The sequence below is a fragment of the Zalophus californianus genome, chromosome 3 (assembly GCF_009762305.2).
Source record: "Zalophus californianus isolate mZalCal1 chromosome 3, mZalCal1.pri.v2, whole genome shotgun sequence".
In the NCBI taxonomy this organism is placed as follows: domain Eukaryota; kingdom Metazoa; phylum Chordata; class Mammalia; order Carnivora; family Otariidae; genus Zalophus; species Zalophus californianus.
The window spans coordinates 68,460,343-68,484,670 of NC_045597.1; the positions used below are offsets into that span (position 1 = coordinate 68,460,343).

At 35.3% G+C, this 24,328-nt stretch overlaps 1 protein-coding gene across 3 annotated transcripts in view; it reads left to right on the forward strand.

Annotated features, from left to right (window-relative positions):
• Positions 1-24,328, forward strand: part of STARD13 (StAR related lipid transfer domain containing 13) — a 512,105-nt gene that overhangs the window by 202,262 nt on the left and 285,515 nt on the right. For all 3 annotated transcript variants that reach the window (XM_027588198.2, XM_027588197.2, XM_027588195.2), the window contains one exon: positions 2,189-2,222. In XM_027588198.2, coding sequence (XP_027443999.1) covers positions 2,189-2,222 — 34 coding nt within the window. The remainder of the gene's footprint in view (positions 1-2,188; positions 2,223-24,328) is intronic.

Below are 24,328 nucleotides of genomic sequence, written 5' to 3' on the forward strand. Positions count from 1 at the left end.
AAGTAGTCACCTACTTGATTTTCCCTGTGATGTGTGGAGAGAGCTTTTCCTCCTCAGTCTCACAGCATCTGAAGTTTTACCATTAGAGGTTCAGTACTTGGTGTTTGTTGTCAGATGTTACCCTTTAAAAAGGAAAGATCCTTGGGAAAAGTGACTCTTCTTATTGACAGTCACCAACTCTTTTGTGGACTTGTTTTACCCAGGGTAAGTATGAGCAGGAGCATAGAATTGGGTGAGAAAAAGAGAGAGAATAAAAAATGGGGTGGGTAGGAATGGAGGTATCAAGGACAAAGCTTTAACTGCATCAGTATTTTGCCTCCTTCATCCCTGACTCCTGTTGAGTATCATTTACTTGATGCTTTGAAAAAGTTAGTAAAATTTCAGTCTCTGTTTTTCAGAATTTCCTTCAGAAAAATCAACAAATGTTCATCATATGTCTCTTCTATACCACACTTGCTGCTCAGCACATCGCATGAATTATTTTACTTACTCCTTAAAGCAACCCCATTGACTGACAAGGAAGTGAGGTTCAGAGAAATTTGGTAACTTTCTGAAGGTCATGCAGCTAGTCACTGTCTTTCTGATTGCTAAGCATATGATCTTAAGCATATGATTTAAACTGTATTTATTTTTAGTATAATGGGGAATGGTTTCACAAAGAGTGACATGATGAAATTGTATTTTGGAAAGATCACACTGGGTGTGAATAGTTTGGAGGGGAATAAGACTAGAATCTGGCTAGAAGTTAGGAAGCTATTGTAGTTATCTAAGCAAGACCTGAATGTTGCTCAGAGGTGGAAGTAGGAATGAAAAGAAGTGGATGGATTTAGGCAAGATTTGGGAGTAGGCATCAACAATTTAACTAGAAGGACAGGAAAGAGTCAAGGATGATCTTTGCATTTCTGATTTGAGCAACCTAGTAGATGGTTGTTTCAGTCAGTTCAGGATGCTATAACAAAAATACCATAGACTATGTGTCTTAAACCACAAATGTTATTTCTCAAGATCTGAAGGCTGGAGGTTTAAAATTGAGGCACTGGCAGATTTGGGGGCTGGTGAGAGCCTGTTTTCTGGCTTGCAAATGACTATCTCTTGCTGTGTGTCTTCACACTGACAGAGAGAGAGAGCTCTGAGCTCTTCATCCCCTTAAGGGCACCACTCCCATCTTGGGGGATCCACTCCCATGACCTCATCCAAACCTAAATACTTCCCAAAGGCCCTACCTCCAAATACTTTCACATTGGGGATTATGCTTCAACATATGAATTTGGTGGGAGGCGGGGCACACAGTCAGTCCATAGCAACGGTGAAGCCATTCACTAAGATGGGAACACAGAAAAGGGATCAGTGTGAAGCTGGGTGTGTATGTGAGGGGGTGGATAATGTTGAGCTTTGGACACATGGAGTTTGAGGTATCTGTGAAATGTCCCCAAGTACATGTCCAGTAAAAGTTTCCTCTATTGACCTGGAGCTCAAGGAAAGAGACTTGGTCTGAGGGTATAAATCTGGAGGTTATCAGAATATGGATGAAAAGTAGATGAGATCACCCTGGGAAAAGTGCAGAGTGAGAAGAGAAGGCCCTGAACAATGCCTGACAAAAGAAAATAAAACAAAAGTGAATGAAATCAATATATAAGAAGGGCACAAGCAAAAAAGGAGCCCACCAAGAAAATGAGAAGGAACAGGTAGATAAATAGAAAAAACAGCAGGGACAGTGTGGGAAAACAAAAGCCCAGAAAGATAAATTCAGAAAGGAGGCGTTCTCAGCTGCCTTGGCTGGGGGAGTGTTACAGAGAGAGAAAGTGGGGTAGGGAGTGATTTTAGCACTAAGGAGGTTATTGGTTACACGAGGACAGTGGAGTAGAAGGCAAAAACTAGACTTCAGTCTTCTGGTTACTAAATGGACATAGGATAGTGTGAATTTTTATGTAATCCAGAGAAAAACAAACTTAATACATTTCCCTTGTGAATAAATATTTTAATTATGTTTATTATTCTAAACAATTTATTCAGTCTAAAATCATTCAATCCTAATACCCTTGTGGCATTTTATTTTCATTTCTGGAGGTCACTCGTTCCTAATTTTACAATCTGATTTTTTTTTTCAAACTTGATGATGTCGTTTTGGATGAAAGCAGTGTAATTTTGAGATATTAAGATAGTCGTGATTTTTTTTTTTTTTTTACAGGTGCTCTCTGACAAACGAAGCAAAGAGAGAGCAGGTAAGTCTCCTTGAAAGGATGTTTTACTCTATTTGCTTATCAAAGTTGTTTGAAGAGCCTTGCCCGGTCACTATAAATTTAAGCATGCCATGAGTTTTGCTGAATAATCGACAGTCACAGTATGATGTTAAATTAGAATATGTCCTACATCTTGAAGACTGGATCAGTTCACTTAGTTTTTCACCAGGTGTCATGCAGCCCATATTATGGGTTTAATCTCCATTTTTTACAGTTGGTTTTACTCAGAAGGAAATACCTTTCCATAACGAGTCCTTATCTTGAAACATGTACTATAAATTTAATAGGAACTAAATAAAACATTGCATCTATATGGAAACAACTGCTTAGAAGATGAGTCCTCTTGACAATAATGAAAGGTAGCAATTTTTATTTGTATAGCTTCCATATTTGGAAATGTTCTGTGTAAATCAGTATGTTTTGCATCTTATTTAGTCTCTTATTTAAATGACCACATAAAATAACAACTAACCACCCTCGAACCACCACTTCTTACCAACTGTGTAGTAGATGTTGTAGTATTTGAACAGTTTTTTTATTTGAGCAATCCTTGTGGATACATCACTCTGAATCTTCTCATTTTTCCTTACTTCATTTGGTCATTTAAATGCTTATACACAGAAGGAAACCACTTCAAAAACTTTGTGATTCCACTATACTTTTGTTCTTATATTGAAGGTTATATGCTTTTAGAATAGTTCAATGTAAAATTAAAACTTCTTTTCTCTGAGTTTATATCTTTAAAGCCTTTTTCAAAAACTTTTTAAAGTTTTTGAAATAATCTTGTCAAATAATGCCACTAATTATAATCTTCTAATGCTGCCCTCACTTGTATTGGTGACCCTCATTATTTCCATTTTTGAATGCTCTTTTTTCTTTAATTGTTGGAGAACCATTATTCAGAAACCTAAGATCTCAGTTTCAGTTCAAATTGGACCAATATCAGCATTGGATCTTTGGGATATAGTCATCTGCTGTGCTATCTCTTAGGGAGATTTGCAAGGAGACCTTTACACTGGACCACCAAGTAAAGTGACTGGCTGGAACTTTGTAACGAAAATGTCTTTAGAGAGAGCTGGGCCCACCAGCTGTGCCACTAAAACCAGCAAACAGAATTTGCTCCTGCCATTCTGTGAAATGCTTGTAGCATCAAGTATACATAATATATTCACTTTTTATATTTGAGACTTTAACAGTACTGAACCCTCAACCACCCAACACCTGAGTGGGAAATAAACAAAGCCCTTTTTCAAGATCGTGTGAGTGTGCCCCAATAGTAAGTTATGCCATAAGTAGGACCCTCTGTGTTTCATCTCTCTTGCTGAAATTCCAACCTGAATTCAAGGAGTTGATACTACATTCAGGTCAGCAAAGAATGTGCTTCCTTCCAGAAATGACCAAATGAGGGATCTGAAGTTTTAGACAAAGTGTTTTCCGTGGAGATTTGATAACTAGAATATGTTCAATCTATTTTCTTTTTATCATAAGCATATCCAACTTAGGATAATTTCCATCATATAAAAGCTACAGTTAAGGGAGAAAAAAAAAAACTGCAGTTAACTCCTGGCTAGAAATGACAAGTAACTTTCTAACAAATCTCCAATGAGGAAGTTCAGCTTTGGTGGCTCGGATGTGGTGAGAAGTACCAGATTGGATGTGGAGCTTATCTATGAATATTCAGGTATCATATAGTGGGGGTTCAGTTGACCAGAAACTACATTTTTAGCTGCTTATCCATTCCTCCAGCTAGTGTTTCATTTGACAGAAACAAACAAACAAAAAATTGAATAGGCAAGCAGGCCAGCAGAAACTAGAAAAGAGTCAAATCAATTCTCACATAAATATTTATGTAAAGTACTCTGGGAGTAGGAGATATTGGTGAAGGATGTCTGAGAATAATTTTTCTGCACATGTAAATCAGAGGAGAATTTTTGAAGCCTAAGTCAAATTTCCATGCGAATGTAAAACAGTCCATAAATTTGTTTTTTTCAGTTATAGTTGTCCTCTTTTTTTTCCAATCTCCTCTTTCAAATTAAATTATTTTCACAATTTAAATTTTTAATGATCATTCTTTCCTGCCATTTGTAAAATGTGAAATGGGCTCCCCTCGCTTCTAATTTCGCTCCCTATAATGGTTTCTTGATTGGAGTATCTGAGAGCTTCTCTCTGTATGTATGTTTTACCTAAGATGTAATAGAGTAGCCCGATGGAAGACCTATTGGTGGTTGCTTAATATATACAGATGTAAGGTGTAATGTGACATCGGAGAAGGACATGACTGTGAGCCAAATTCTCTGTTTGCCCTTGTAAGGTGACTTCTGATGCTTCTTTCTTGTGTGTTAAATGGCCTGATGCTCATTTTCCTCTGGTCTTAGATGCTGGTGAGGGATAAATGCAGAGCCCAGTGGAATAGTGATCTCAAGCAGAAAAGCTGAGGTACAATGATATGGTCTTAGGCCAGCCATTGTTATTGCTTTTATTAATAGATTAAAGAGAGAGTGTCACAGGATAGCCACACTCTTTTCCTAAGTAGTTTAAACTGTCCACCAGGGCCAAGATATCTCAGCCTAGTGAAGGAAGAAATATTTACTATGGTAACAGTGTAGCAAATTCTCTGAGTTCGTGCCTATCATGCTGTGGTCCTTGTTGGATAAAAAGTCAAAATAGAAATGAATGGTATAAAAAAAAAGAAAGAAATGAATGATACATATTAAGGTATGGATTCCATAATGGAATGAAAATTTACCTTTGAAAAGTGAATATAAATGTTCACAAATATATACATACTTTAAAAATTAACCAAATAGTTATGGTTGACTTAATCTGTCCTTAAATTTAGTTTCTCATTGTATGTATTTTTCATTTCTTTAAATTTGTTAATGAGATACCAAAGCCAAATTCCAGCATTCCTTACTATCAAGAATATTTGAATCTTGCACGGATTTGCTATTCTTAGCATATATTATATATATATATATATATATATATATATATATATATATATTGCTTCAAGGTTGTAATAAATTTCTCTTCCATATAGAAAACAATTTTAAAACCTAAGGAAAATAAGGTCACTTCTGAAGAAATCACTTGCTTTTTTTTTTTTCTCAGTAATTTCACTAGGGCAACAGGGATAACTCCTCTAAGAACAGTTTCAAAAGCAGCTTTGTGACCATAACTCTTCATCCTTCCTGCAATACTGTAATTAATTACTTTCTGCCTTCTCAGCTTCATTGTGTTATGGTGTTTTGTTAGCCCTATTATCAAGATTATGAAGGATTTGTCACAAACACAATTTCATAGGTGTTGGAGATACAGAGTATGTATGGAGCTAAAAGTATGGCCAAACCAATGATTACAAACAAAAACAAAGTGTACATATTGTTCTGTTTCACTGGAATTTAATCGTAATGACAAATGCCTGAGCTCAAGAGATTCCTGGTACCCCTCACCAATCCAAATTGGAAACTGTAACTTCTTTTTAATTCATCAGGTGTACATTGAATATCTATGTCTGTGGCACTATGCAAGATATTAGTAACACAAAGATAAATAAGATAAAATTATCCCTCCTTCAAGAAATTCACCTATCTTAAATCCTCTCAAGATTTCTGCAGTGAAACCAATGCTCTTCAGTAAATGTGTTACTAACAAAATTTATAATAATTCAATAAGTTTTATAATTGTGATTTCCTATGTCTGGATAAAGAGAAACAATTACCATTTTGTAGCAATATGCCCACATGAGGCAAAAGGAAAGCAGCAGAGTGTGCCAAGAGGAACCTTAGTTTTATTTTATTTTAGTGTGAATCTCTATCTTGAGTTGCAAGTGCCTCATAAGCGGTATATAAATCTAGCTATATAATCTTTCCCTCTATATTTGAGTTATACCAGTTTATTCTGAACACTTAGTTATTGCCCTTGCAAGCTGCTAACTTAAATAGAGAGGGGTGAAAAGAGAGTGATTTTTAGCTGCCCCATTCTTACATCTTGCACCTGGCATTCAAGGTCCCCACTACAAGATTTACCAAATATTTACCAAAAAACCCTGAATAGCAGGGAGTCAGGGAAAGTGCCAAGCTAGTAAATATGAAATTTGTTTTACCTGAGGAATTCAGGTGACTTTTGCTTTGCTGTTTCCTCTGTTTCAAATGCTCATCCTTAAGTCTTCTTATGGCTGTGTCCTTATCCACATTACATGCCACCTGCTTTTAAAAGCCATCTCTGCCCACTCTATCTAAAGAGGTTGGCTCCTTCTCCACAGGTTTCTGTCTCTGCAATCTCTTTGTTTCCTTCACATCACTTGTCAAAAATTGTAACTTCTTTCCTCCTTTCATCCCTCCCTCCCTCTCTCCCTCTCTCTCTTTCTTCTTTCCCACTAGACTAGAAACTCCATGTCTTATCTATTATTTTACGCCTTGCACCCAGCAGACTGCTGTTTCATAACAAATGCTATAAAAACATTTGTTGACTAAATGAATCCCTGAATAAATCTTTTATATTAATATAATTATATACCATCCAAAAAAGTATATGCAGCAGGATTGACCATCATGTTTATCCAGTGGCTTTGTGACCCTCTTGGCACATTGCTAAGTACCAGTTTGAAGAGGATAAGTCTGGGACATTAAAGGAAGATAGAGGATCAGTATTTATTGAGTGCCTTTTATGTGCCAGGCAAGCATTATGATTCATTCCTTATGAATATTCATTCATTCAATCCTCAAAAATCCCTACAACATAGGAGATATTGTCCTCCCTTTACACATATAAAAAAGTAAGGATCAAGGAGGTTGAATTGCTCAATGAGTGTCTATGTTGGAATTTTAACCTGGTTCTATTTGATTTTCAAGATCATATACTTTTCACTAAACAAATACTGTCCAAGGAGTATAGTGTAGGGGGACGGAGGGGATGGGTGGGGGGAGGTGGTATTGCTAGTTGCTATGGCTTGTCTGCCCATAACCTTCAACTACTCTGTTTTATGTACACACAAATTTATTGAGCAGGCATTGTATTTCATTACATAATGACACAATGAAGAAAAAGTGTCTTCTTTCAAGGAGCTCACAGTTAGTGGGGAAGAGAATAAATAAACAGAATACATAGAAGGAAAACCCATAGACATTTTCTATTACATTTATATTTCTGCTATTATTTAGAATGTGGCCAGGGACACAAGCAGGATCCTTAAAATCAAGGAAATATTATTTTTGCAAATATGATTAGAGAACCTTTACCTAAATATCCCCTAAAAAGTAGCAATGTTTTTTTGTTTGTTTGTTTGTTTTTTAAGAAAGGAATGAATTCTAGAGACCAAAACCAAAGCAAAGCAAGATGTTTGGTCTTACTGGTGCTGTTGTTTCTTCTAAAGTGCCTTTGGAGGAAACCAGACCTGAGCAAACCCTAAATGATGAAAGATGAATCAGTACCTGGTTTCTTCCTTTTGTGGTCTTCTAGGAAATGAAGCTGGCTCTTTTAGAGGATGAGAGATCTTGCAAAGATGAGATCATGACCTGAAAGCTGAAAAGCAGAAAGCAATTACAATACTTGGTAGTTAATTTGTTGTCAACAGGGAAAGAATATTACCTTGTTATAAGAATTCTTCTTTGATATAATCAATAATCTCTTCAGTCAGAAACACTGACATATCAATTTGTTTTGTTGCTCAATACCATTTATTGCCAAGAGTAGACCTTAGCTGAAAAACAGCCTTTTAGCCTGATGTCCTATTTATTTTGTGGACTGAAAGGAAAAGATTAAAAATTTCTATTCAATAACAACATGATTTAATTTATGTGCTGTCTAAAAAACAGGTCTTTCCACTTTTACCTGCAGCATACTGATTCCTTAAATAATGTAAATTTAATGTTGAAAATAAAATATAATTTCATTTTGAGGTTCTACAATCTACCCACAACTTGTAAATAGATTTGTGATTAGTTGATGTTTATTTTTATTGTTCTTAAAACAGCAATCCCTGTAAAAAGTATGCCAAAGAAAATATTAGAATTAAAAGGCAGCCATAATTTTGTTTTTGAAATTGTCTTTTATAAGTATGTTATCCTCATATAATCTTGAATGTATCATATACCATTATTTTCATTGTAATTTTAATATAAATATAGTCCCATAGAAAAATTTCAATCATATTGACTACAGCATTAGTATAGATGAGTAACTTTGATATATGTTTATTTCTAGCAACTAATTCAGTCTTTGGAAATACTGGAAGGTCTAAATGATTTTTGGTAGGCTCCAGTTTTTTTGTGAAGCTACTCTTTCCTCTAGGGAGCCCTGTAATTATCCTGTTGAAAAGCTGGGCCCTTTTATGAAGCATTGCCCTAACCCAAAGAGCTAAGCATTCACTTAAAAAAAAAAAAAGGAATATTTTGCCCCACACAGTTTTGTACAGAAGCTAGTTATTGAATACTATCCAATTAAGTCCTGCTAATTTTTATTTATACCTTTTGTTAACATCCTCCTCTAAGAAAGGAACAAAGATTCTAAAATTACATTAGAATATGCACACCATCACCAAAAGCTACCAAGTAATTGTGGTTCCTCTTTTTTTGGCTCTCTGTCAGCGTCAGAACCTTCTGTCCCAGAACCTTCCAACACTGGACACATGGTACTACCTCTCCTCCCCTCCTCTTTATTTGCCAGAGCCTTAACCACACCCCCAGCCCCAGCGCCACCCCACCCCATTCACTAAGCACACCCTGTTTTCACACTTGGGAGACATGAAAACAAGATATTCCCTGACTTCTCTACCTGGCAAATTCCTCTTCACATTCAAGAGGCAGATCAGAGGCTAAACCCTCTGTTGAATTTTTCCTTAATCCCCAAGCAGAGTTAACCAGTCACAGACACTTTATGATGCTCTCTGCTATGAATCCTATAAAATTCTGTAACTCCCACTGTAAGCTCCTTGTATCACTAAAGTTTTGTCAAATGAATAAATGAATGAAATAAGTATTCATTTTATATTTGTAACAACCCCATGAAGTAAGGATATAGTTATTACCTTGATTTTACAAAATAGGTATTAAGTGATTACTAGGTATGAAATGATTCATCAAAGTTTATGCATCTCCTAACTGGTAGACTAAGATTGAAACTTTAGTCAAATAATTTTTCTCACACACTAAGTATTGAGTTTCATTTGTTTTTTGTTTTGCTTTTGTTCTTCAACAGTTTTTTTTTTTCCATGACTCAATTTTAAGGTTGGTTATTTGAAAACACATATAGTTCACAACAGTGCTGCCTAATAGAACCATAGTGCAAACTGCAAATGTGAGCCAAATATGTCATTTGAAATCTATTTAAAATCGTTTAAAAAAATAAAAAGAAACAGGTGAAATTAATTTTAATAACATTTTATTTAGCCCATATCTACAAAATATTACATCAGCATATAACAAAAATTAAAACTATTAAGGAGATACTTCACTTTTTTATAGTAAATATTTGTAACCCGGTGAGTATTTCACACTTTACAGTAGATCTCAATTTAGACTAGTCACATTTCTAATGCTCAGTAGCCACATGGGCTGGTGTAGTTCTACTGTATTGGACAGCACAAGTTGTAACATCTTTTTATAGGTCACTCTGCAATTTGATATTGATGTGGTCCTGTGGAGAGCCGTATTGGGTGAATCAATCCCAAATGGTGAGAGAGGGGAGATCATCATGGCATAGCTAGCGAAAATCAGTAAGCCACCAGTGTGAGTTATAGTGTCTTTGCCTCCATCATTTTGATTTGAAATACTTGTAGGAATTATTGATTTCCTTAATGGATTCATTGAAAGCACTCCTGCCTTCCTCTGCAATTCAAAACATTTTTATGTTTTATTTTTCTTAATGCAAAACTAAAGAACACTGTTCTTTTTGGAGACAGAATATGTGGGCATTGGAGACAAAGAGGCTGAAGTGTGAGTGTGGGCCTCTGTCCCTTCCTGGCCTCCTGATCAAGGGCAAGTTACCGAACAGTTTCAGCCTCATTTTCCTCATCTGCGACCATAAATAACAACATACCTATTTGACACAATTATTGTGAGGGTTATATGAGATAATAGATGGAAAGTTCTGAGTACGGTGCCTGCTTGTGACCGATATATGGTGGTTATTACTGGCATTATTATTAATAATAATAATATCTCTATATGAAGTTCTTATAATCACTTCTAACTACAACATATTTATTGAGGACCCAAATGATGAATGATAAAGCATTTTAATGGTGAACAGAGGTCTATAAATTGAGAATAGAGCGAGAAGCCAAGGTTCCTTAAGATATCAAAGCTTATTCTTTATGTGTTATCTTGGATAAATCACACTCTGTTTTCTCAGATATAAAATGTGAAAAGTGTTTTGTTAACAATAATAACAGTACAGTGACCACTTAATATAACAAATACTTCATAAAAAGTTTTATAACAAGTAAACTCTATTTACTATTCTGAAAGGAAATTTATAGATAGCAAATACCTATAATTTCAAAAACCAATATAATGACTTAAGTGTAATAAGTGAAATAAAAATGAAAGTAATTAGTAGTTATATAATTATATATTTAATATATAAGATTCAGGTTGACTGCATGAGAAGATATAATGAAATAGTCCAACACTCATAATGAATAGTTTTGGGTTTAAAAGAAGTAGAAATATGAGAAGCCATTTTATAGAATTGTTATGGGAAAATGAAGGAATGGACATAAGGGTAAAATTAGAATAATTCTTATAAGTGTGTGATAAAAGGCAAGAGAAAATAACCTTAATTAAAGAAAAGATTAGGTACCAAGACAAATTGTTGACTGTTAATATGGGAAAAATGAGAAAGTTTGGAATTCTTGCAAAAAGCTGGACTTTATTAATGCATGGTCTCACAATAATTAATTCCTTGTGTTATAACATGGGGCAAGGTAGGAACTGTCAACCTTAAAAATAAAATAGACAGTAATTTTACCAGCAAAATGAGTTTATTGGGGGATAGCAGAGGAATTGCAATTTGGGACAGGCAAGCTATGGTGAGCCATAGTCAAGTCCAAAGAGACAAAGGGAAGGTCAGCTTTTATTATGTTTTAAGAGGAAATTGAGGAGGATTGTTTTAAACAAAAGTTCTTTGGAGAACAAGAGTTCATGGTTGAGACGGTTTCTTATTGGCTGTAAACAGTGGTAGTGTGTTGTTGCTGGGGCAGGGAGAGATCTTTCTTATTTTCCTTAAAAGCAGGAGATGAAATTCCTATTTGAAAAATGTCCTCCATTCTCATGATAATTTGTATCTTTCTACTTTCTGTTGGTTATGGAGGCTGCAATGAGTGGTATTTGTGAAAACTTTTCTTTTGGGGTTTCTCAACTGCATTTTATTTTTTACTTTTTATTTTTTTAAAGATTTTATTTATTTATTTATTTGAGAGAGAGAGAGAGGAAAGAGAGGCAGAGGAAGAGGGAGAGAAAGAATCTCAAGCAGACACCACACTGAGCATGAAGCCCAATGTTCAGGCTCGATCTCATGACCCTGAGATCATGACCTGAGCCAAAATCAAGAGTCTGATGCTTAACTAGCTGAGCCACACAGGCACCCCATTTTTTATATTTTTAAGATTTTTTTAAATAATCCCCACACCCAATGTGGGGTTCAAACTTACAATCCTGAGATCAAGTCACATGCTCTACTGAGCCAGCCAGGTGCCCTTGACTCCATTTTAGATGAGGTTCCCTTTATTTATTTGCACAGAACAAAGTATCACCAAAAACCTATCTCCTTTCTTGAAATTCCACCATGTGTCAATGCATACAATCAGTCTCATATTTAAAAAGACACTACAGATAACTTCCTTCCAGGAGCAACAGAATATTGAGGAGGGATTAGAAAAATAAACTCTACTACAGGAAATTGGATAAGTTGTGTGTGAGAACAGTGTTGAAAGCCTAAGTAACTAAAAAGTAAATTGTTTAAATATAAATGGTCATAGTTAGCATTTTAAAATAAGGTTAAAGAAGACTCAATATCAGTCTTCCCACAATTTACATGGTAGTTTAATTGCTGGAAAACTCAGTGTGTATTAAAATCATGTCAAAACTATTTCATCTGTGTCTAAAATGGAATTAGGGTTTAGTTTCAGAGAAGCTCAGATAATAGGTGGCAGGAGATTTGGAAATCATGTTAAATGCAGAGCAGTTCTTCACTGTGCAGTCTTGTCCTATGGTTTTTTGGGGGGATGCTCACTAAATTCTAGCAGAAGTTCTCCACCGTTGAAGTAAACAAAAAATGCCCTCACCTCACTTTTTTGCCAAGGGCACCCATACTAGTAGATGTAGGATCTCCATTGAGAAGTGCTGGCTTAGAGAGGAAGAACAGCCTTGCATTTGGGACTTCCCATGCAGGTGCACTAAGCTAGCAACATGACTTGAGGTTGGGTTACCACCTGGAATGGACCGGAGTGCACGTTTGCTACTAGTTCCTTCAGCTGCATGGTGCTGACCTTAGGGTACTGGCTTTGCCAGTCCCTAGACACTTCAAATGCTTGCAGGACACTCTGCTTGTTGATGGCTTTGGATGAATCTCTTTCCAACTAGGAGGCATAGGCAAGGCTTCATGCTGCTGACAGTACTACTCAAAAACCCAAAGACCAGAAAACAAAAAAAACCTCAAAGCCCACTATAGGATAAATGAGTATACAACACATATCAGTTATTCCATCTGAATAATTACATATATGGTGGTTTTCCTTTTCATTGAGCTCTTGTATAAGGTGAGACTAACAGTTTTTATTCATCTCTTGAGGGTTTTAATGAGATTTAAAGGCTTCTATTATCTATTCTTAGCTCTAAAACACATCAAAATCAGTCTGTCATTTGATAACAATCAGCAGATCAAATTAACAAATTCTCAGACTCTGATAGGATTTTAATTTATTTTTAAAGTCATCTTTAAATTGTGGAAGCAAACCAGTTTCTCCTCTGGAAAATTCACTAAAGGCGAGCTTGTCAGACTGTGTCTATTTTGAGCAACATTACAAGGTTTCTGAAAGGTACATCTGAGCTATATAATAACGTGCAAGATAAATTTAGATTTTTACATATAAAAATATATCCACATCCCTACTGCTTATGGCCTTTTTTGATAAGCACTTCTGTGCTCCCTATTACCCACAGGCTAAAATCCAGAAACCTTGTCTGGCCATCAAATTCCTAAGCAGGCTAACTGTCACTTCCCGCCCCACCCCCTCCCGCGCTACCAGACAGACCTCACTTCACTCCCTCCGTCTGATCGCAGACACTTCCCTCCTCAAGGGCTTACTCAGGCCAGATGCAGGAGACCCTGAACCTGCAGTTGAACCCCTACTTGGTCACTTTACCACTTCACTCTCAGCATCACTTCTTTCCTTAAGTACAAAGCAGGAGGAATGAGCTGCAGTGATGTATGTAGAATGTTTAGCACAGAACCTGGCACACATTAGGTGCTCTTGAAAGTGTTAGTTCCTTTTAAGGTCTTTATCTCATAATCTAAAAAAAACACTATTTTTGAAACCAGCCCAAATTCCACATTGGTGAAAATTTCCCTTGCGATCTCAGCTGGAATTAATCATTCATTCACAGATGAAGAAATTGGGTAAAGCGGAGATAAAGCAAATTGCTCTGAGCTTCATAACTGGTGAGTGGGAGAATACAGATTCCAGCCTAGGTTGTCTGACTCTAGAGTCTGTATGTTTTTTATTTTGTTTTTTAGGACAACCTAGATTTTTTAAAACAGCTTTATTGAGATACAATTTATGTGCCACACAATTCACCCACTTACAGTGTATATACAATTCAATGGTTTTTTGTATATTCACAGAGTTGTACAACCACCACCAAAGTCAATTTGAGAACATTTTCATCACCCCGGAAAGAAACCCCACAGCCATTAGCAGTCACTCCCCCATTTCCACCTCAGTCCCACCCTCTAGCCCCTGGCCACCACTAATCTACTTTCTGTCTCTGGATTTGCCTATTCTGGATATTTCATATAAATGGGATCATATGCTCTGTGGTCCTTTGTGACTGGTTACTCTCTCACCATAATGCTTTTAAGGTTCATCCATATTGTGGCATGTATCAGTACTTCATTTCTATTTATTTGTACAAAATATTCCATTGCATGGGTATATTGCATTAAGTTTATCCATTCATCAGTGTATGAACATTGGATTCTTCCCACTTGTTGACTATCATGACTAATGTTATTAAGAATATTCATTTACACATTTTTGTGTGAACATGTTTTTATTTCTCTTAGGTACCTATTTGGAACTGCTGGGTCATATAGTAATTCTGTGTTAAACTTTTTGAGGAACTGCCAAACTGTTTTCCAAAGTGGTGGAATGCACCAGTTTAAGTTCAGCAACAATGAATGAGAATGTCTCCGCTTCCTCACCAACATATTATCTGTCTTTTTTATTATAGTCATCCCAGTAGGTATGAAGTAGTAGTATCTCATTTTGGTTTTGATTTGCATTTCCCCAACTACTAATGATGCTGAACATTTTCCACATGTTTATTGGTCATGTATCTATCTTCCTGGAAGAAATGTTAAATCTTTTTTTTTAGGGCGCCTGGGTGGCTCAGTCGGTTAAGCGGCTGCCTCAGCTCAGGTCATGATCCCAGAGTCCTAGGATCGAGTCCCGCATCAGGCTCCTTGCTCAGCAGAGAGCCTGCTTCTCCCTCTGCCTGCCACTCCCCCTGCTTATGCTCTCTCTCATTCTCTCAGTGTCAAATAAATAAATAAAATCTTTTAAAAAATATTTTTTAAAAGATTTTTAAAGCCTATTTTAAAATTGAATTGTCTTTTTAAAAGTGATGCGGGTGGCTGGGTGGCTCAGTCAGTTAAGTGGCTGCCTTTGGCTCAGGTTATGATCCTAAGGTCCTGGGATCGAGTCCCATATTGGGCTCCCTGCTCAGTGGGGAGCCTGCCTCTCCTTCTGCCTGCCGCTCCCCCTGCTTGGACTGTCTCTCTGTCAAATAACTAACTAACTAAATAAATAAATAAAATCTTAAAAAAAAATAAAAGTGTTGAATGGTAGGAATTTTAAAATATATCTTGTATATAAGTCCTTATCAGATGTATGATTTGCAAATATTTTCTCCCATTCTATTTTTTCACTTTCCTAATGATGTACAAGTATAAACTTTTGAAGTACAAACTTTTTAAAATTTGATAACTTCAAATGTATCTATTTTTTTCCTTTGTTGCTTTTGTTTTTGATGTTGTGTGTAAGTAGCCCTTTCCTAACCCAACCCTAGTTCATGAAAATTTACTCCTATGTTTCCTTCTAAAAGTCTTGTAGTGTTAGCACTTACATTTAGGTCTGTGATCACCTGGAATTAATTTTGTGTGTGGTCTAAGGAGGGAGTCTGACTTTGTTCTTTTGCACGTGGATGTCCAGTTGTTCCAGCATCATTTGTTGAAAAGAGTATCCTTTCCTGCCTTGACTTGACACCCTTATTGAAAGAGAGCTTGTGGGTTTGATTTCAGTGTTGTGCTTCCTCCATCTTTTCCACACCCTACCAATCAGATCCACTCATCCTTTTGAAACTGCATTTTCTTCCTCAATCACATCATGCTCTTCACACTTCCCTGCTTCTCCGCATCCTTCCACTCTGTCTGGAATATTAGCTCCCGATCTTGTCTGCCTGCCAAACTCTTGCTATCCCTAAGAGCAGCTCAAATGGAATATACTTTGTCTAGTTTTTATGGCTCTACCTCCTGCACATTATTTAGTCTTTTTAAATGTTTTACTTTTCATACTAGATCATTATCTTCTATTGACAATTCTCTGCTTTTCTTAAGACTCTCATTCTCTTTCTCCAAGCACCTGGCACAGTGTCCAGAGCACATAGTAGACACTGTAGATATAAATCTGTTGAATTGAATTAATGAAAATGGCCTTGGCCAGGAATTTAGAGCCTATCAGAAGTCCAGGAAGATCCTAAAGAAATCAAGTATCCAATAAATATGAAAGTTAATAAAAATGGAAACTGCAACCCACAGCGAAAATATTATCATTTTCTTTCATGTTTCTGATAAATTTCCTGCAGACTTATCGTTGCTGTATCACTGTTCAGAACAGAGAAGCTGGTAACAATTTTACAAGCTGATAAAATGTTCTGTAAGCTAATGCACTTTTCTAATGTATCTTATAGACTGCATTACTGAGAATATTTTAAAATCAATTTTGTTAATGCCTATCTCTCGCTTAGTTTTTATAGTGTATTTAAAGAAGATTAAGAATGTTTCAGTTGCCAATCCACAGCCACTTTCAATACATATGATTTTGACCCTTATTTTTAAAGATAATTGATTTATAAATGTGTTTATGAAGCCAACATTATACACAAATGTCTGAAACTGAGGGCTATGGAATGCTGCAGCAAATAGAGAATAACAATAAAATGAGAGTGGGCATTTCTCCAAAGGCCAGTTCCAACAAGAAAACAGAACATAGAACATTTTTATTTCTCCTTGTAAATTTTTTCTCTAATTGATTTTTTCAAATTGTAGTGAAACATACAAAGACATATAAAGTAACAGTTAATCATCTCCCCTTCTGTTCCCATTGCCACTGCTAAGCAACCACTTTTGAGAGGTAAGTTTTTGTTCACAATATTCTCTTTTCTTTTAAAAACATTTGCATACCTATAAACATGTCTCAGGTGTCTATTGCTGCATAACAAACTACCCCAAAAGAGGTGGGTGGGCTGATTGGTAGCTGTCTTTGCAGACGTTGGTACCCCAACATTCATACCTAGAAGCTGGGTGCTTTGTTTGATCTATATGAAATAGAAGCAAAATAATACACTACTATAAAACTTGTCTTCTTAATATAGTATAGGCATACTCATAGATCACAAAGATCTAATTCTAGCTATCTTGCTCTAAATTTTTATGCATATTACCCACATATATATGTATACTTTCAGTAAACTTTTTCTGTCTTCTTTTTTTAGTTGCATTTTAGTAATCCCTTTTTCCTTATCTTCCCCCATAGCACCCTCTCTGCTTCACCCACATAAGATAACCCTTGTTGAGTACTGATGTGTTTCTTTTCAGACTTTTTTATTTAATGGTTTGTGTCATTGTCTAACAAAAATGAAGTCATACTATGCTTCTTTTGTGCACCATTTTTTCTTCTCATTCAAAACTTTGTCATTGAAACTCTAATCAAGTCAATTGGCATAGAAAGTAAGAGAGAGATAGAGAAAGAAATTACCTTTCTTTGCTTTGTTCCTTCCCCCCTCTTTCTTTCATACTTACATTCCTTTAAAAAATTTTTTAAATTAAACTTTTTATTTTGAGATAATTATAGATTCACATACAGTTGTAGGAAATAACATAGAGAGCTTCCATGTACCCTTTCTCCAGTTTCCCCCAATGGTAACATCTTGCAAAACAATGGTACACTATCACAACCAGGATATTTGACATTGATAGAGTCAAAATAGAAAATATTTCCGTCACTACAAGGGTCACTAATGTTCATTTTATAACTACACCCATTTCCCTCCCAACACCACCCTCCTTCACCTCTGGCAACCACTAAGTTTTTAATTTTTTCTGTAATTTTGTCATTTCAAGAATGTTATGTAAATGGAATCAAACAGTATGTAATGTCTTGGCTTGACTCTATTACTCATCATAATTCCTGGAGATTTATCCAGGTTGTTTGTGTGTCAATAGTTCATTTCTTTGTGTTGTTGAGTAGCACTTCATGATGTGAAATTACTATATATTATGAATAATGCTGCTATAAATATTCATATACAGGTTTTTATGTGACCATAAGTTTTCGTTTTTCTGAATAAATGCCCAGGAGGACAATTGCTGGGTTGTACAGTAGTTCCATGTTTGGATATTTAAAGAAACTTCCAAAATGCTTTTGAGAGTGGCTGTATTATTTTGTACTCCCACCAGTAATGCATGAGTGATAGGGTTTCTCTGCATATCCTCATTAGCATTTGCTGGCTTCAGTTTTTTGTTTTTGTTTTTGTTTTTTTTAAGCCATTTTGATAAGTGTGTTGTAATATATCTCATTGCGGCTTTAAGTACATATATCCTTAATGGTTAACAATGCTGAATTTTTTCATATACTTATTTATCATCTGTATATACTCTTTGGTGAAATGTGTTTTCATGAAGTTTGCTATTTCCTTTTTTCATTGTGGAGTTTTGAGAATTCCCTATATACTCTAGATACTAGTCTTTTGTCAGATATGTGGTTTGAAAATATTTTCTCTTAGTCTATAGCTTTCTCTTAATCCTCTCCACATGAGTGTCACAGAGAAAAAGTTTTTAATTTTGATGCAGTTTCTTGATTTTGACGTTCTTTTCAAAGAACCAGACTTTATTTTATTGGTTTTCTTTATTTTTTTGTTTGTTTTCAATTTCATTGATTGCTGCTCTTATTTTTATTTCCTTTCTTCTCCTTACTTTGGGTTGATTTTGTCCCATTTTTTTCCAGATTCAGAGATATGATCTTAGATTACTGACTTGAGATATTTCCTCTTTTGTAATATACATTTAATGCTATAAATATACAGCCCCTCAGCATTAGCTGTGTCCCCCAAATTTTGATACGTTGTACTATCATTTTCATTTAGTTAATGCAGTTTTCTTTCCCTTGAGACTTCCTCTTTGACCCATGGATTGTTTATTACAAGTGTATTGTTTAGTTTCCAAGTATTTGAAAATTTCTGTTTACTGTCTGCTATTGATTTCTAGTTTGATTTCATTGTGGTCAGAGAACACATTCTGTATTATTTCAATTGTTAAAAATTTGTTGAGGCTTGTTTTATGGTGCAGGCTATGATCTATCTTGGTATATGTCATTGAGCACTTGAAAAGAATATGTTTTCTGTTGCTATTTGGGTGAAATGTTGATTGTACCATATTAGTTGATGCTGTCATTGAGTGATTCCATACCCTTGCTGGTTTTCTATACAGTTGTTCTATCAATTGTTGAGAAAGAGGTGTTAAAGTCTCCAGCTATAATTACACATTTATTTCTCCTTTCAGTTCTATTAGAGTTTGCTTCACATATTTTGAAGCTCTGTTTGTTGGTACGTACTTGTTTAGGATTACTACACTGATTAGTGAATTTACTCTTTTATATCCATTTAATGTCCCTCTCTTTCTCTGGTAGTTTTCTTTACACTGTATCATATTTTATTTGATATTAATATACTCCTGCTTTTTTGATTAATGTTTGCATGATGTATCTTTTTATTCTTTTATTTTCAAATTGCTCATGTCATATTTGAAGTGAGTTTCTGCCACTTAATTCTGCCAATTTCTGTCTTTTAATTGATACACTTAGACCATTTACATTTAATGTAACCATGAATGTGTTAGATCTTAATTGTGCCATTTTAAATTTCATTTTCTATCTTCTGTGTTTTTCATTTCTATTTTCTTTTTCCTGCCTTATTATGTATTACTTAAACAATTTTAGAATTTTATTTTTATCTATCTATAGTGTTTTTGAGTGTATCTTCTTGGATAGCCTTTTTAATCATTGCTTTAGGTACTATATCACCTATACATAACTTCTCACAGTTTGCTGGTGTTATTTTACCAGTTCAGATAAATCATAAAATACTTATCTCCCACTACATCCCTTTACTCTCCCCCATTTATAATATAATTGTCTTAAATATTCTCTCAGACAGTGGTACAATTTTTGCTTCAACTATCAATATAATAGAGAAGATTCAAAAAGAGAAGGAAAGCCTATTGTAATTACCCTTATTTTTGCTTACCATGTTTTTCCTTCCTTCTTTTATTGTTTTGCTTTTGTTTAGAGAACTTCCTTTAGCTATTGTTTTAGGGTAGGTCTGCCAGCAACAAGTTCTCTTTTCCTTTGTTTGAGAATGTCTTGATTTCTCTTCATTTCTGAGGAATTACTTATACTGGATATAGGATTCTAGGTTGACAGTTCTTTTATTTCCACACTTAAAAAATGTGATGCCATTTTGTTCTGGACTCCATGATTTCTAATGGGAAATAAGATGTCATTTGAATTGCTTTTTCCCTAAGGTAAGAAGTCCTTTCTTTTTCATTCACTGCTTTCAAGATTTTTGTTTTGTCTTAAATTTTTAGACTTTTGTTCTTCTCTTTTAGTTTTCAGTCTTGGTATAGATTTCTTTGATTTTGGGGTTTACTGAGCTTCTTGAATCTATAGATTTATGTCTTCCAAATTTGGGGGGTTTTCAGCAATTTTTTTTTTTTTTTTTTAGTATTTTTTCAATTCTACCCTCTTTCTCCTATCCTTCCAGGACTCTGATGATGGAGCTTTATCTTTTTTTAAGATTTATTTATTTATTTATTTATTTATTTATTTATTTATTTATCTGAGAGAGAGAGAACACTAGCATGGGGGGAGGAACAGAGAGAGAGGGAGAAGCAGACTCCCTGCTGAGCAGGGAGCCCCATGTAGGGCTTGATCCTGGGACCCTGAAATCATGACCTGAGTAGAAGGCAGACGCCCAACTGACTGAGCCACCCAGGTGGCCCTTGGAGCTTTTGTTTAGAGATCCCTGAGGCTTTTTTTTTTTTAAGTAATATTCTCTCTGTTTTTAGATGGATAATTGTTATTTTTCTGTTTTGCCATTCGCTTAGTGTTCACCACAGTTTCTTTTCCTCAGTTCACTCCATCCTACTGTAAAGTCCATCTATTTAGTTTTCTATTTCAGTTGTTGTGTTCATCAGTTCTAAAATTTACATTTGGCTCTACATTATACTCTTTCTTTTTTTTTATTTTTATGTTAATCACCATACATTACATCATTAGTTTTTGATGTAGTGTTCCATGATTCATTGTTTGTGTATAACACCCAGTGCTCCACGCAGTATGTGCCCTCTTTAATACCCATCACCAGGCTAACCCATCCCCCCAACCCCTTCCCCTCTAGAACCCTCAGTTTGTTTTTCAGAGTCCATAGTCTCTCATGGTTCGTCTCCCCCTCCGACTTCCCCCACTTCATTCTTCCCCTCCTGCTATCTTCTTTTTTTTTCTTAAACATATATTGTATTATTTGTTTCAGAGGTACAGATCTGTGATTCAACAGTCTTGCACAATTCACAGCACTCACCATAGCATATACCCTCCCCAGTGTCTATCACGCAGCCACCCCATCCCTCCCACCCCTCACCACTCCAGCAAACCTCACACTATTTCTTTGTGGAGAGTTTCTATCCCTTTGTTGAAGTTCTCCATATTCTATTTGTTTTAAGCTTATTTGTAATTCCTTTTTGAAGCATTTTTATAGTGACTGCTTTAAAATCTTTGTAAAATAATTCTAATATTTCTGTCATCTCAATGTTGGCGTCTGTTGATTGTCTCTCACTCAGTGTGAGACCTTCCTGGATCTTGGTATGACAAGTGAATTTCAGTCAAAATATGGACATTTGGGGTATTAAGTTATGAAATCCTGCATCTTATTTAAACTTTCTGTTTTAGCTGGCTTCTTCTGACACTGCTCTGACTAGGAAAGGTGGGGGGCACCTTGTTATGGCTTAGTGGGCATAGAAATCCAGATTCTTCATTTGGCCTTCATTGACACCTGGGGGTGGGGTTGAGAGGTGGCTCCTTATTATTTCTGGATAGGGATAAAAGTTCTGGCTCTCCACTAGGCCTCTACTAATCCATTCCTGGCTGGGAGGGGTAAGAATGCTTTGGTACTGCTCCCAGCTAGCCTCTACTAACACCATGACATGTGAGTACCCTCCTTACCAATGGGCAGTAGTAAAAGTGCCTACTCTCCTCTGGGTCTCTTCCAACACCACCCTGTGCGGAGGGGAAGAGACACAAGGCACATCATTACTGACTAGTGATGAAAATCTAAACTCCCTACCTACTCTGCCTCTTCTAACACCATCCCTGGCAGGGAGTGTTGGGTGCCTTGTTAAAGTCTGGTGAGGGTAGAAGTCCCTATTTAGCCTTTGCTGATTTAGGGGGCAGAGGGGACACAGTTGTTTTTTTTTTTTTTTTTTTTTTTCTTTTCTGTGCTGTTTGGCTGCAGTAAAGTAATTATTTTCTAAAATTTCCTGTCTAACTAGGCTGTCCCTTTCATGCTCCTTTGGCTAGAGAGAGCCAGCTTTTGTTGGGCCTTTTTTGGTCTGCACCCAATGGTGTTTCCAGGTTACCAGCTTTTCCAGCAAACAGTCTGGGATATGTGAGGCATAAAGAAAACCCCAGGGAATTAACTACATTTAGGACCTGAGGTCCTTAGCTGGTCTTCCTTCTGCCTTTCAGAAGCTACTTGTATTTGTTTTATATATAACATCCAGAGTTATCAGTGGTATTTAGCAGGATAAATTAGGGAATGTGTATCTACTCTCTCTTGCAGGAAGCAGTTTTCTTTCTTTCTTCCTTTCTTTCTTTCTTTCTTTCTTTCATTTTACATTCTGTACAGTATTCCCTGTTGTGAATGTGCCACAGTTCAGCTATTCCCCTACTGGTGAATATTGCCACTAAGAAAATACTGCAATTTTTATATTAGTACCTGTGTCCTAACATATTACTGTATTTATTTCTAAGGTATAGATTCCAAGGAGTGGGGTTGTAGAATGTGTATTTTAAATTATAGTAGCTATTACCACATCACTTTATCAGTTCACCTTTCCACCAGCAATATATTTAAAAACTCTTTCTCCCACATTTTTGTTAACAAGTTATTGTTGACCTTGTTGTATTTTTTCCAGTAATAGAAGCACAAAGTGATATCTTAGTTTATATTATGTTGTCTTTATTCCATATTTTCATATATTTATTGACTATTTATAATCAGTTCTCTGTTATTTGTCCCATCATAGCTATTACCTTTTTTCGCATTGGGTTATTAGTCTTTTTTAACCATCAGTTTGTAAGAACTCTGAAGTTATAGACCCTTTATGTGTCATCTGCCTTATAAATCATTTTTTTCAAATATATAAATTGTCTCTTGACATTGCTTCTGATTTTTTAATATAATCCTTTTAATTTTGCATATGATTTTTTAAAATTTTTATATAGTTAGAAATGTTTACAATTTCTTCTATTAGGCTTATTATTATCATAATCAACAGCTTGATATGTCCACTTTGCAAATGTTTTCTCTGAGTATCTATTCTTTTTTATCCAGTAACTACTTGCTCTGAGTAGGGCCTGGTTTGGTTCAATTAAATCTAAAATCTTCAGTCCATTTGGTTTATTGAAACTAAAATCTTTCACTCTTTCAGGCAAATAAAACCTACAGTAATTAGGATCTTGGGGGAAAATATCTAATTTTATCTTTTTCCCTAATATTTATACTATCTTATTTTTCTGTCTTAATTGCAATTTCTGATAGCAGAAATCCCTGACTCTATCCTGATTTGACTGAAATGGCTTAAATGTGTTTCACTTTTTGAATGAATTTCCTGTTAAGTTTTGATAGTTTTCATCAAATTTTAATGATTTTTATTACCATTATTTTACTTCGAATTTTTATTTAATGGCTGCATAATCTTATTTGATGAAATGACCTTTTCATGTGTATTAAAGTATTTATTTCTTTTTTTTTTTTAGTTCAAATCATTCCTGCATTCCTAGAAGTGATTTCACTGGTCATAATATATTATGATTATTATGTTAATATTATTAACATTCTTTTTGAAATAATTTCCAGCTTACAAGAAATTTGTAAAAATACTCCGGAAAAAAAACCCTGTATGCTCTTTGACTCAATTTACCTATATAACCATTACCCAAACTTAACCAATTTTTAACATTTTATCATTTTTAAGACATTTTGCCCCATTTGCTTTATCATTTACACTCTGGTTAACTCATTTTTTGTTTTTGATAACCTAAGCAAATACATGTATACTTTCTTATTTCTTCTTTTTTTTCCACAAAATTTAGCCTTCTGTTTATTCTTTTTTGCATTTTTCTTCTATCACTTAACAATATATCCTGGGGAATACTCCTTATCAATTAAAGAAGATTCTTTATTTTTTTAAATAGTTGCATTGCACTCCCTAGTATGCATGGACCATGGTTTTACCAACCTGTCTCCTATGTCTGA